The sequence below is a fragment of the Myxocyprinus asiaticus genome, chromosome 35, assembly GCF_019703515.2.
Source record: "Myxocyprinus asiaticus isolate MX2 ecotype Aquarium Trade chromosome 35, UBuf_Myxa_2, whole genome shotgun sequence".
NCBI lineage: Eukaryota > Metazoa > Chordata > Actinopteri > Cypriniformes > Catostomidae > Myxocyprinus > Myxocyprinus asiaticus.
Genome location: NC_059378.1, coordinates 885,419 through 900,939, shown reverse-complemented (window position 1 = coordinate 900,939; position 15,521 = coordinate 885,419). Strand labels below are relative to the sequence as shown.

Genomic DNA, 15,521 nt, shown 5'->3' with positions numbered 1-15,521 from the left:
TGAAAAAAATTATTGTCAAAGTATTAATAACTCCAGTCTTGACCAACACAAAAATAAAAACATTTTTGGTTGCACTGTATATATTATTGTAATCAGTAAAAACATAAAACTCATCAAATGTGTCATATGTTGTTGGAAAGCTCTCAAAGAGTAGAATACAACCCGCCTATTTGTTTTACTCACAGACAAAAATATAGCGAGTAATAGCTAAGTGTATGTCTTTGACAGTTATGTTGGTTTTGCTTATATGATGCATTTTCGCTTATAACTTTAAGAAAAATATCACATACCATTACTTAGAGGAGGTGATTATCTTTCAAACGAGTCCACACACAAGATACTCAGATGCATAGATCATTAGATAATACACATGAAGCACAATGTTACATATGACCACCAGGAGATGGCGCCAAATAGATGATACAGACTTAATGATGACTCAAATGACACAGAAGGAAACTCATTCTGTGAAATCTCATTATTAAAATAATGTCTGCATGCTATGCAAACCTTTAGTTATTGTTGTGTTTGCATGTGTAATTAGTTCTTATGAACAATTATTATGTTTATTTGTTTGGAGACGTTTTTGTACACTATGATAAATTATTTTTGTAATGCTATAACTTTTGATTGCTTTGTCGTATCAACACACAATTTTTCTAAGTTACAGTTGACATGATTGGGATCAAAACAAAAGCTTTTTGGAGCCACCTTATTTACACCCAGATATATCATGTTAAATAAGAAAAATAAGAATAGTAAATTTTTGGCTAATTTTTCTTATTGTCATTTTTCAGCAGTTTCTTTGGCTAAGAGTCTCAGAATGTATCATAATCTATAACATTAAAACATTTTAAAAGTTTTCTTTGCAATGATGCCAAACATTTTATCCTACTTGTTTTTTTTTAAAATTATTATTATTATTTTTATTTTTAAGCCTTTAATTTTGGGTATGCCACTAAAACAGGATTTTTTAAAAAACACCTACAGAGCTTAATGGGTTAAATAGATTTAGACCCCTTTTTTGTTATTCTATTCAATTATAGTAGGATATCAGTTCACTTTTCAATCACACAGTTATATTTTTAGAACCCAGTCAACTTAAATATTACTGTCATTTGATATAAAATAATAATAATAATAATAATAATATAAAAATAATAAGAATGACCATTATTGTTGTTATTATTAAATAACAAAATAATAATTGCAATAATACTACTACTACTAATAATAATAATAGTAGTAAATATTAGAATTTTATTATACAATAGTAATGAATTTCTGTCGTAACTTTAACTTTAAAACCTGGGGCTTTTATTTTGATGGAACACTCCAGGAGAGGTGGCCATAGATTGTCTGTGTGTGGGCTAGTTCACAGTGGTTTAGTAAACTTTTCATTCAAAATCTTGTCAATTTCCCCTCCGGTTCCGATTTCAATGCATGTTATAAGTGAACCGAACTATCGAGAGTCTACATCTGAGATGGAGTTTGTGTGGAGCGCTCACTTACTGTATTGTGTGCCGCTCTGAGAACTTAAAACCGCAGTGCATCATCAGCCAGTGAGTGCTTTGTGTGTGTGTGATCAGGGCCGCCGATAAGGGGGTAAAACTGGACCTTTTGTCCTGGGCCCGGGCATTAGGGGGTCATGGAGTAGAGGGGTGGTCCACAGAAAGGTTATTTCATATTGTATAGTGCATCTAAATACGTACAGCGGGAGATACGTATATAAACATGGAGATAGCGCGCAACCACGAAGTCTGTCCGGGTTGGGCACGTTGATGTCATAACTGTCCGCAACTGTCTCATTCTGTGGCATCTCCTGGCAGCCTTTAATAAAAATTATGTACAACTGCTCCAGTACAACTCTCTCCGAAGCAAGGAGGTAATTCAGCTGCTCCATCAAGACAAGGCGGCTCCCTCAAGATAACGCACATGACGTAGTGGATGGAAATGCACAATGATTTGCATTTTCTTTAGTCTAATTTTTAGGAATGTGCTTAAAAAATGCAAAACATTTGGATGGAAACCCAGCTAGTGCTTCCGATAGTATAAACATTTACTTCATATGTCTTTCTATCTCTCTGTTTTTCTGTAGGTGTATGGGGTGTATGTGTTGCCAGTGACTGTGGTTCTGTTGGGATCCAGAGTCGCTCAATATGGTGTGTCCACTCTGAAGGCTGGATCACACATCAGTCCAATTGCTTTCCATCTGAGCGGCCTGCACACCAGCGGGTGTGTGTGAAGACGTGCGAGTGGCAGAAGGATCTGTTTGAATGGCACTCGTCTCCTTGGGGTCCCTGTAGTCTGACTCTTCTGCCGCCAGCCGATCGATGTGTGACCGCTCAGCGTGGAATACAAACCAGAGATGTGGTGTGCATGCAGCGTTCGAACGGCAGTACGGTCAGCCAGCACGTGTGCAAAGTGTTTTCTTCTCCACCGGAGCGAGAGCAGGCATGTTTATTGCCCTGCCCGATCGACTGTGTCGTCTCCGCCTTTTCCCATTGGTCGACCTGCAGTCGCACCTGTGGCTCGGCCCTCCAGCAGCGCACCAGACACGTGCTGGCCACACCCCTTTATGGAGGAGCAGACTGTCCCGACCTCACTCAGACACGCCCCTGTAACCATGACAACTCTTATTCCGCCCTCTGTCCCTCTGACCAGCAGGAATACAGTTACAGTTTGTGGGTGGGGCCCTGGAGCCCTTGCAGACTTAAAGGGACAGCACCCATTGGAAAGACAACAGTGGACTTTAGTTTTGGCCTTGATGGGAATAAAGCTTCATACACGATCAAACGCCACACTGACAGTGTTCACCACCAAAATCACTATGATGACAAAAGAGGCCACAAGGCATCATGGGAAATCACCATTGGCTATCAAACACGGCAACTTCGGTGTACAAGGAGTGATGGGAAGAATGCAATGCTCAGGTGGGTTCTGTAAATCAATGAACCTTCCACAATTCAGGAAGTGTGACAATAACATTTTGTATACAGAGAACATACTTTTATTGGAGAGTGTAACCAGTAATACACAAATACAAAAATAACAGTATCTAAATTCTGCTGTTACAAAAAATTAAATGCCTTTTTATACTTATTCCTTCATTTTAGGGGTTTTCTTTGTTTTTCATTAGATTTTAATGGAAATGGTACTTGTTGCTCCTTGAAAACTACAATAATAAGCTCCAGTGAGAGCACAGGACTGCAGTGTGTTGCAGTGAATTCAGAAACTCCTCACATGCTGTGAAACAGTATGCAATGAAACAAATCTAGTGTGTTTAAATTTGATTCATAGTTCATATTATCCATTGAGACACAGCAGAATATCCTGAAAATCAAATATGAGATGAGACAGTCCGACTAAATCTACAAAAATATTTTATGGAAATAAAAAATTGTCATTTCATTTCATGTTAACATGAAGAAAAGACACTAGAAGTGCAAACTATATAAAACTTTTTTTTTTCCAACTTTAACAAACCTAATAATGAACACATGCAACGCTTAAGATGAGCATATAACGATTTAACAATGCATACACAAATCTGAATTTAAAAATCCCAACTGAATTTGGTAATTATAAGAGTTTTAATTTCATTAACAAGTGAAATTTGAACAATGTTTCACCTTTGCACATGAAACTCATTATTCCAATATAACTAATTATCATTTAATCATTCTTCAGTTGTTGCTTTATACCTAATACCTTCATAATGGTTTGCTGAAGAATTAGCATGTTTTTCATTTCATTCATTCATTGTTTATTTTTGTAAAGTTAAATTGGTTTTAATATCTGTTCGTGGTCCACTGATTTTACATTTACATTTGCATTTACATGAAGTCATTTAGCAGAAGCCTTTATCCAAATGAGGAACATAAAAAGCAATTTGTCATACGAAAGTTGACAATATCTGCAGTATTGCACTGCCAAGTTTCCAGAGTAGCCATAAACGTATAGAAGCTAGTGCAGAAGGAGACAGACAAGAGATGTTTTTTCAGTTGGTTCTTGAATGTTGATAGGGTTAGTAGTAGACCGAGTGGAGTTTGGAAGTTCATTCCACCACAGAGGAACAGAGAGGAGTGGATGGATGTTAGAGACTACTGTTCCATTTGCTGTCCTGAAGGCCAGAGTCAAAGCCTTGAATTTGATGCGGGCAGCTACAGGTAACCAGTGAACTCTATTTGTCACGTGAGCTCTATTTGGTTGATTGAGGACCAGACGTGCCACTGCATTCTGGACCATCTGCAGAGGCAAAAGGCCAGCAGGGCATTGCATTAGTCCAGTCTTGAGATGACCAGGAGCTGTGCAGCATATTTAGACAGGAAAGGTCTTACTTTCCTGATGTTGTAAAGTGTGAACCTGCAAGACCAGGTGGTTGATGAGATGTGGGCAGTGAAGTTAAGCTGTTCATCTACCACCGCTCCTAGGTTCCAAGCTGTCCTGGTTGGTATTTGTGTAGTTGAACCGAGATGAATAGTGAGGTTGTGGTCAACAGATGGGTTGGCTGGGATCACAAGGAGTTCGGTCTTTGCAAGGTGGATCTGAAGGTGGCGTTCCTTCATCCAAGCCGAGATCTCCGAAAGGCAGGCAGAGATATGAACTCAGCTGGTGATACGACAGGTAGAGATGCGTATCATCTGCGTAGCAGTGTTAGGAAAAGCCATGTGCCTTAATGATTGGCATGAGTTATGTAGTGTAGCTCAGCAGTTAAGGCTCTGGGTTACTGATCAGAAGGTCAGGGGTTCAAGCCCCAGCACTGCTAAGATGCCACTGTTGGGCCCTTGAGCAAGGCCCTTGACCCTATCTGCTCCAGGGGTGCCGTATCATGGCTGACCCTGCATTCTGACCCCAGCCTAGCTGGGATATGTGAAAAAGAAGAATTTCACTGTATATGTGCAAATGTATAATGTGTGATAAATAAAGAAAATTATAATTATTAGATCGAGAAAAGGAGAAGTCCAAGCACTGATCCTTGGGGGGAACACCATTGGATAGCTGGTGTTCAATAATTCAGTGTTCAATGATAATTCAACAATCAGAAAAGCTACATTTGCAATCAATGCTTTGTTGTCTGTGCAGCATGCATCAGTATTCTTACAGACAATACAATGCAAATGGCAGTCTATATTTCAACCCTCGATAACAAGCTGCATAGTTAATAAACATCATTTTCACATGTCTGCAGATTACATGATTTCCCTTGCGATTTGCAAACTTTTCAGCATTTGTATTAATCTAAACTATAAACTTTTGAAGAAATATAACACCCATGTACCAGCCCACCTCTCCCGCAGGATTTCATAATTTGCTTTGCCTTGTTTTGTATGCCAATATGTTCAGCGAGAATCAGCGGCAATGCCTTAGAGAGTTCTGAGACAGCTTGAAAAATGTTTTGTTCATGTTGTTACCTTTTTTTGTTATGCTAGCCTGAGGCTAAATGGATGCCAACAGCTTTGGAAAAGGAAGATGAAAACTTTTATTAGATAAGGCAACAAACATAAAACCCTTTAAAACAAACTGAGCAATAACTGTGAATGAAATTTTTGGAAATGTAATCTTTTGTTGTTGCTGTTGTTGTTGTAATCTTTAGCTGTTATCTGCTAGTTTAAACTATTTGACCAGCAAAGCAGTGTAGGAAAAAGACAAGCTAACGCAGTAAATTTCCTTCTCATCTTCAGCCTTTGCGACCATGACAACAGACCGGTGAACTTTCGGTCATGTGTGATGCCCAGAGACTGCACAGTGTCTGATTGGTCACATTGGAGTCCTTGCTCAAAGACCTGCCGAACATCTGACCAATCACCTGGCTTCAGAAGCAGGAGCCGCATCCTGCAGAGAACAGCCATTGGTGGAGGGGAGCCATGCCCTACCCTGCTGGAAAAAGCAAGCTGTAATATTTTGGAAGAAACGCTGCCGCTTTGCTCAAGGTGAGGAGGCTGTCTTGGCAGAATTCTTCATCCAGAGTTCCAAATGTTTTATTTTGCATCCATAATGGTTGAATGCGCTTCTAAATTATTTTGTTGAAATAAAAAAATAAAGATCTTAAAAAGGTGTAACTCTAATCTTTATAATCTGAATTGGCTGGCAATCCAGGTATGAGTGGAGAGTGACCTATTGGAATCCATGTCAGGTGACCCCCCTTTTGAGTCAGCAGGACCATCGCCATAGCAATACCAGTGTCCTGTGCGGAGGAGGGATCCAGACCCGAGAGGCATTTTGTGTCAGGATCCATGACAGCACAACTCCATCCCATAGTAAGACCAAAGAGATTATAGATACAGTGCACTATGCTTCTCTTACAGACAAGTTACATGGCATTATCGTGTTTTTTTGGACGTACCATGGTAGTACAATAAATATAATTTTATATGAGTATGTTAATCATTCAGTATCATGGTGAATATCAAGTGAATATATTCTCAGAATACTAAGAATACATTTGTACACAATGAAGATTTTATTTTACCCAAATTTTGTTATTTAGTGGAATCACAATCATTGTGATTTTAAGGGTGAGACTACACTTCAGAGCCAAATCCTACAGTAGTGACCTGCCTACCTAGACAGCATTTTAAGGCATTGTTGGCACGCTTCCGACATGAAGTTTGTTCCAAAAGCTAGGCAACAACATTATGCAGCTTTCTAAAATACCTCATTTTGGCCAACATCAAACTTTGTGGGAATCATTTGCCAGCCGAGTCTCCTGTGTACTTCACGAGCGGTGCACTGACTTGCTGCCTATGTAGTAGAGGTCTACACGGCCTTAAAATGAAACCTGAACCCGACCTGTACCCGAGACCGAGTGGCCCGTCCCTACCCGGCCCAAACGATACTGTCAGATTTTAAGCCCGACCCAAAACCGAAATCGCTTACTTTCTAATTTCTTCTGCTAGCAAGTACTGTTGCAATAGGATGTATTTTATGTAAGCATATAGGCAACATTCATAACAGTACTGAAATAGTAAACATACACAATTTTAACAAGGCACTGCAGCCCCTCAATACACTAGAGCAGAAGGAGAAAAAGCATTGACTTACCGTTTATGCGCTGAAACTTCACTTGGTGCAGAACAATCTGGAATAATTTGATACAATGCAACACTCCCCTCTTTACAGCCTGAAATTTTTAAGATTGTTCAATCTTTGTGACACCTGCGCTAAAAAAAATCTAGATGCAGCGCAAAGAATGAAACAAAGCGCAGGTGTCTCAACATGCATTTTTGAAAATTCTTTTTAACTTGACATGGTGTTTAAAATGTGTCGGTCCTGCGCGAGACACTGAAAAAAAGTGAGACGTGGTGCAAATGTCAAAGACATTCATCCAGCATGTGTTTACATGGAAAACAGATGCACGCAAAAAAAAATTCCGGTGTGAACAGCCCCTAACTCGTCCGTTCGCGATTGTCTGTGAGTGAGAGTAAGATTGGTAAGCCTGTTTATTTTTTAATTCATACAAACCCAAAGTCGTACTTGAAAAACTGACCCGAACCCGGCCTGAAACCCGTCGGGTTCTCGAGTCCCGTCGGGTCCGGGTTGGGTTGCAGACCTCTACTATGTAGAGGCTTCCAAATAGTCACTTATGATCAGAGTTACTCCAAAAGTAATCCACTACAATTTACTAAATACTTCTCTACATTTGTAATAATATTACTGACTTCACTGTTTACTTTATCGAAAATGTACTCACACTACTAATTACTTTTAAGTTACTTTCTAGAAACATTTTTTCACGGAAAAGATTTCCACTCAACGAATTCAAAATAAAGTCTATGTTTCCTCCTTGTTCATTGTAAAATGCAAGCCATACGCTCAGCACGACGCATTTCTTCCTTAAGGCGCTGTCACATTTACCATTGCACAGCGAAATTCTGCAGGCGAAGAAGGCATGGACGGATGTTAAGAATATGTGAAACCAGCAAAAAAACGAATTGCCAAGCAGCCTCTTTTTAACTTCCTGAGACCCGAGCGTGACTGCTGTGTGCATTTTCCATTTTCCTTTTTAATTTGTAACTAGTAGCACCCAATAAACAAGAAAAAAATATATATATATTTCAAGAGCAAATAGTTTTCCTAAAAAGTGATGTCCTCATATGTGGACAGCGGGACTAAGTTGTGAAATTTTAAATAATACCAACCTATAGAAAGATTTTTTTTTTAATCAAATAGTTTATGATGTTTCCAGGAGTGTTGATTATTCATGTTTTTGAGATGTTACAGACATTACATCAGAAATTATCATAATTAATTCAGATTCAAAGTAATGTCCAGCATCATCCAATCACTGTCAATCATGTTAAAATAAAATGATACATTATAAATTCTGAATCTATGTACTGATTATCATTGTCACATGTCTGTCAAACATGTTGAGTGATCCAAACATCATCTGCAGCTATAGGATGCTCCCTTGCTCCCTATTTAGTGAATGACTTAACCTCCAGTGTGCTGTGAGTCTGCACTGGTCTCAGAACAGTTTGAAATGCACCTTATTTTCATCCTAACTCCATATAAAGCCTCTGAAAGCAACATTTTCAACTTTTAGATGAACTCATTGATTCTTGATGTGAAAGTGCACAGTAAATATATATGAATGTATTTATTAATGTTAATGAATAGAACCGTATTGTACAGTGATAACAAAATACAATATTACAAAATGTATATTATAATGAAGTGAAATTATCCACAGATGTGTTAATGTTCAAAGTTATTAAAAATAACATATTTTTTCTACTTTTGAGGAAATGTGGTGCCAGTGTCCACATATGTGGACATCATGTTTATCAGGGCGCTGACGTGCGAAAAATGAACTGATATTTTTAATGCAGCATATCAAACGAAACTAGAGACTTTACTCTTTACAACCAAACAGGTTTCAATGAAATAAAGTTAAAGAGGTTTCTTACAAGAGGCACTTTTGTTGGCTCTTTGCCCGTAGAACCTCTTCACGGAAATCAACGGCACATTGTTGTGTCACGTGACAAGATGCATCAGAAATGTAACCCTTAAATGACAGTCTAGAGTCTTGTGAACAATATTCATTTGGTTTAAATTAATTTCAATTATGCGTTGCGTATAACGAAGCCAAAATACACCGTCCACACATGTGGACACGGGGTCGCACAAGGTTAATGCTGCACATTATAGTGAGATTGAAGTTATTAAAAAACTCGCTGCTAAAATGATATCCTTGTTCATTGTGAATATTTAACTGCATACGAAGCACCACCCACACAGAGGTCACTGCCAAACCAAGCAACTTCCTATTGGTCAATGTGGCAAATTCACTTGTCAAACTTCACAAAATTTGAACTCCATGCAAAATCCGCAAGGGGAAATTCTTCGCCCCTGGAAGTCACACCCATTGAAAAATGTTTCTTGGAAAGATTGCTATCGTTTTAATCCTTCATAAGTTATTAGGACTCTGTGCAGTGTGCTATGGGGAGATTCAGCTTTCTCTGCATTTCTGTGTTTTTATTTAAATGGTAATCTGTGGCCACACAGTGAAAAGGCAGATTTAAATTACATTTATTTTTGAGCAAGCTTTTATTAGATCTGCTTTTGTACAGTTTGGAATATATAAATAAAAAACTTTTTAGGATAAACCAATCTCTGTTTTTCTAGGTCTGTCTCTCAAACTGTATTTTTGTCATTAGTCAATAGGCCTGTTTGGAGGAACTTGTGCACGGCGCCTTTACCGTCATTGGCTCAATCTTGCTTCATCCCCTGCCGGAAGCATTGTCCCCTCACACCTTGGTCACCCTGGGGACCTTGTCTCCATGACAACTGTTTAGAACCTCAAGGGAGGAGAGGTGAGAGACAAAAACAGGGTTGTGACCCTGAGTTGTGGTGCCGCCCACTCAGTAAAGTGGGATTCCTCTATTATTTACGCCCATCCTAATGCCTTTCTCTATTCTCCTGTCTTGACTTATCCTTTTTCCAATATTTCATTTTCTTTCTCTTCTTCCCATGCTTACATCTGCACATATTTGGCTGAGATATTTGGCTGTTATGCTGCTTATTTTGTCAGAATGTGGAAAAACAGTATCTGCTGAAACGTTGGCATTTAGTGTTTTTTCCATGTGTTTCCCACATTTATTAAAACCCGTACGACTTTCTTTCTAATGTGTAACACAAAGGGACAAGTTATAGACAGAATGACAGCCTCAGTCACCATTCACTCTCACTGTATGGAACAAAAGATACAATGTAATGCACAATTTACAACAACTGATGCAAAATTGTAACATCTTCTTTTGTGCTGTATTTTGTTTGTGTGATTTTCAGGTTTCAGGATAAGAACTCGTTCAGTTATTGAGGAGTCTTGGGTGGAGTCTGACAGTTGCCCTCACATCATTGAAGCCATGATCTGCGATAATCCCATCTGTGCCTTGTGGCGAGTGACATCACAGGGGTCATGTGTGCATCACAATGGATCCTGTGGCCCTGGAACCCAAGAACAGACTGTGGAGTGTTTCTCTGTCACAGGTAAACAGCTCACGTTTTACTTTTTAACCATTGTTCATCACACTTAAGTTGTTCGCGGGTCAAAATTGACCTAAACATACATGTGTAATTATTATTATTTTTATTTTTTTGAAAGATATGTAATAACACTAACTAAAGTAAAAACACTATAGTTGTGCATTTTTGGGGAGGGGATTTTATGATATTTAGACCTTATTTACCTTTACATTACTAAATTCACTTGAATAAAAACCTTCATTTCAGTGAATTGAAAGATTGTCAAATCATCAAAATATGCCATGCATGGGGGGTCTCTAAACACATCTGCTGGAATAAAAAATAACAGTTGCATGAAATGACAACTATGGCCAGTAGATGGCTCCAGTGCTGCTTGCATTGGCTGATCTCTACAATCCAATGTTGTTACAAACTTAAAAGTTATTTATTGTGGGGTCTGGGTAGCTCAGCGAGTATTGATGCTGACTATCACCCCTGGAGTCACTAGTTTGAATCCCAGGGTGTGCTGAGTGACTCCAGCCAGGTCTCCTAAGCAACCAAATTGGCCCTGTTGCTAGGGAGGGTAGAGTCACATGGGGTAACCTCCTCATGGTCACTATAATGTGGTTCTCACTCTCGGTGGGGCACGTGGTGAGTTGTGTGTGGATGCCACAGAGAATAGCGTGGGCCTCCTCATGTGCTACCAAGTCTTGTACCACTCAGATAAAATATTTTTTTTTATTTTTATTATGGGTCAAAAATGACCTTGAACAATACATGAGGGTTAAAGGAATAGTTCACCTGAAAAATCATTTACTCACTCACGTGGTTCCAAACCTGTATGACTTTCTATCTTTCGGGGAGCACAAAAGGAGAATGCCCAGAATGCCGGTAATAAATGGGTACGAGGTCTGTAACACCCCAAAACAAGAACCATAAATGCTTCATAAAAGTGATCTAAAGGGCTTGAACCCCACGAGAGGATCAATGATGTTTGATGTAACTGACATCAAACTTGGCGCAATGTGTCTACATGTGCCGTATTTGAATGTACGGACAGTACGTCAATGCACGAGAGCTAATGAGATTTGAGAGTTATGGTGCAGGTAAACATTTTTTAGTTTTGGTTAGCTATCGGATGGTTTCAGGATACAGTGTGCAAGTCATATCATATGAACCACTTTCATGGTGCTTTAGCCATTAGTCATTTTTAAAGCTGTGATGTGCTTCAAAGAGAAAAAGTAAAACAGTCTGGAACAAAATGAGATATTTTCTCAGTAATGGTCCTATAATTATTAAATAAAACATAAATCTTCACCTCCATCCTTCTAATTACATCCAACTTTTTGCTCTCCTCAAAGCAAAGAGTGATCTGGTATTTGTACTCCCATAAGCAAACTAATATCTGTCTTTTAATCTCCTCTCCTCCTGGTGGGCATGTGGGATGTCTCTTAACTGCTTCTCATTGAGATGGATGTGAGATCAGAATAGATATGTGACACATGTCAAGGAGACTTAGGAGTCCGCTGTCACACTGCTGTCCAAATGTCACTCAGTCATGACATGTGTCTTTACCTGTGTTGTCCAAGTTTGTGAATCTGTCTGTGCTGCTGTCCTAGAAAGTCCATCGTTAGGCGTGACTAGACATGATGGGGTTTGATATTACAGCTTTACTTGCTGAGCAGCCTCATGGAATGCAAATGTCATTAACCCTTAAATGCATGGTAATTTCCCAAACACTCTTACATATTCGGGTCTTTAGAGATCCACACAAATATCTATCACAAATGGATATACAAAATGCCCAGATAGTGTGTGCATGTGTGTGCGTTTGTTTGTGTGTGTTTGTGTTTTTTTGTGTGCGCGCGTGTGTGTGAGTGTGTTCGCGCGTGATGTGGTACATGGGGTGGAATAAGGTCCTAAAGAGCCGAGGTATGCGTTTAAGGGTTTATGAATATTCCGGGTTCAATACAAGTTAAGCTCAGTAGACAGCATTTGTGGCATAATGTTGATTACCACAAAAATTTTTATAACATAAAAAAAAGAAAATATCTGTGTTACAGTGAGACACTTACAATGGAAGTCAATGGGACCCATTTTTGGAGGGTTTAAAGGCAGAAATGTTAATCTTATAATTTAAAAAAATTCTTCTGTTAAAACTTATGCAGCTTATTATTTAAGTTGTAAAGTTGTTTAAATCATCGGTTTTTTTACAGATTTGTAAAATTGTCTATAACTTTCCACAGATGTGGTTAGTAAGTGATTTTATCACAGTAAAATCATGTTAACACACATATTGTTTATATCTTGTGTCTATACTTTTGAAACAGTGAGTATTTTAACGTTTAAGTGTTTCAGTGTTACACATATTTGTTTTATAAGTTTATATACATACTTTTATTATAATTTTATGATCTTCCCTTTTTATGAAAGTTTTTTTTGCACCAAAACAGTCATAATTTAGTCATATATAATAATTCTCCACCCTGTTTTTGGCCCTCTGTCTGAAACGCTTGGTTTTAAGCTGTCTGGCCCTTTAAGACTTCAGCATAAACGCCCATTGTTGTGATTGGCTAACATCGTGCAGCACTTCCAATAAAGGCGTTTTTTTAAATTAAATCCGATGAAAATGAACAAACTCCACACAACATTATAAAACTATATTTCAGGATTAACATATAACCCACATCCAACACATTTCAACTGAATATATAAAACTGTAAATATATTAAACTGTAAACACTCAAGCAGCACCATAAACTATCAAACAGTCATGACATATGAAATATTCATGAATGAAATTGTTTACTTACAGTTTTGCAGTCCAGTAGTGTTTAAATCATATTGTGACTGGTTTACAAGCAATCCACACTGATATGAGCCGAAAACACATACAGTCCACACTGAAATGTTCTGAATACACAAACATAATATAATACACGGTGATGTTGGGTACTTTAACCGGCTTCAACAGGCCAACGAAGAGACGCTGGTCTTTACATCTCACATCATCCATGTTTGTTTACACACAGGACTGCATGTGTTTCTCCCAGTCATCGGCAGAAGCAGAATGAGAGGTGTTTTTAAAAGTTACGCTTGTACCGCTCTTAAAACATGGCACACATTGCCAGAAATGCATCAAAACGATCAAAGACGTCCATCTAGTGCATATTTACAAAAGACCAACAGTTAAAAATTGCACAGATGGGTGCGAAAATGGTCCAGGATGCCTTTAAAACAGCACAACAGCAAGACGGCAAGATGAAAAATCAGTCTTCATTTTAGAGTTATAACTTGACATTGCATCTTTTAAAAATGGTACAAGATGTATAATAACGCTCAAAGCCATTCGTCTAGTGCACATTTCTTAAATCCAGACTGGCACATGAAGTTGTCCTGTGTAAGTCCACTTTGGATGAATCTCCCATGACAGGCCCATCTCTCTCCTCTTCACCTGTGTGACTGACTGAGCACCAGTGGGCAAGCCAAGGGTGCAATGACGAAAAATAGGCATTGATGGCTTGCTGAAGAGGCAGTCATATGCAGATGCATGTGCTCTTTGTGACGTCACAAGTTCCACAAATTCCAAACAAGATGTTTTTGCAGCTTGGTTTAAATAAATGCACTTTTTCTATTAAGGAGGAAGTTTTCAGTTCTGAAACTTACATGTTTTTATAGTACAATGACCTTTTATATGGCAAAAGATCAAGGAAAATTTCATTCCTCATGTCATGACCCCTTTAAAAGAGAGTGACGAGTTTAAATACATTTTTGTTGTAACAAACATTATGCCACAAATGCTGTCGATTGAGCTGAACTTGTATTGAACGTGGAATATTCCTATAATGTAGAATGCGCTTCATTTATGATAGATTATATTGTAGATTCGTGCTGGAGTTTGGAGCTGTAATTTGGTGTAATTTCACAGCAAGCCATGTTAGAACTGTACAAACTGTATCTCCTGTTCAGTCTGAGTCTATAACACTTAAACTGGACTTTACATCACCTGAAGGAAAAACTCGCCACAAGAGTGCTTATGTCATGGCCAGAGCGTTGCTTTGGGGTTGTAAAGGTGTTCTGGGTGTTTGCTCCAAGTCTCTGTGATATTCTGGTCTCAAGATATGTCTCGGGTCCCTCTTTCAATGCAAGTCTATGGGATTTATTTTCACCCTTTTGAAAACTGTAATTCTGATAGCCTGATTGTTCGGTTCAGTTTTTGTGATCTAATTACAAGATGATGCATGAGGCTGTTCTTGCTGTTGAGTTTAGCTGTCTGTAAACAGTTCTGCTGTCCAGGTCCACAATAACACACTTTTTAAGCACACTTGGTAGAGAATCACTCTGGGAAATGGGCTCTTCTTACAATGCAAATACGTGAATAAAATCTCCCTGTCTGCCACTGCAGAAAGAAAATGATATAAACTCTTATAAAACAACAGACAGGAAGGTGATTACAGGGGTCATAAAAATACATATAAAGAGCAGTGCATCTTCAGAAGAGACAGTCGCTTTTAAAAAGAGCTTAATTTGCAATTGAGAGAGATTGATTTTTAGGGCTGAACATCAATTGGAGAAATGTTGCACTTCCTGCATCTGAGATGTAATGGAAGAAATGAACCATTGCAGCTCGATATCTGATTCTCAGCAGAAAGTCTGTCTAGTGCAGTCAGGTTTATTACTGCGCTTTTATCTTCTCTCTTTCATCTCACAAATAACCTGAAGAGCATCTTCATCCTGTTTGTTTCTGTATTCCTCATTCTAATCTCACAAATAAAAATATGAACACATGGTTGCCCACATTTACACATCAGTGACGCTGGTTGGTTGATCGGTAACTTGGATTGTCCTGTCACCAAATCCTTCTGAAGAATCCCAATGTTATTGCCCTTTCAAGTGTCTCACGTCGGGACTTTGACGCAGACATCATGCGCCGCTTTGAACTTCGCATGAGAAGTGTTGCATGGAGGGGTGATTTGACAAGTTCGCAAGGCAAGAGAGCAGGAGGAAAACAAGTATTTGGACATAAAAGAGAAAAAAAATCCTGCTTTGAT

At 38.6% G+C, this 15,521-nt stretch overlaps 1 protein-coding gene across 1 annotated transcript in view; it reads left to right on the top strand.

Moving 5' to 3' along the window:
* The window catches only part of thsd7bb (thrombospondin, type I, domain containing 7Bb), a 65,966-nt gene that overhangs the window by 16,543 nt on the left and 33,902 nt on the right, over positions 1-15,521 (top strand). Inside the window, exons 2-6 of the mRNA XM_051672182.1 lie at positions 2,099-2,933; positions 5,685-5,933; positions 6,100-6,260; positions 9,663-9,818; positions 10,294-10,494. Of these exons, the coding sequence (XP_051528142.1) occupies positions 2,099-2,933; positions 5,685-5,933; positions 6,100-6,260; positions 9,663-9,818; positions 10,294-10,494 (1,602 nt within the window). The remainder of the gene's footprint in view (positions 1-2,098; positions 2,934-5,684; positions 5,934-6,099; positions 6,261-9,662; positions 9,819-10,293; positions 10,495-15,521) is intronic.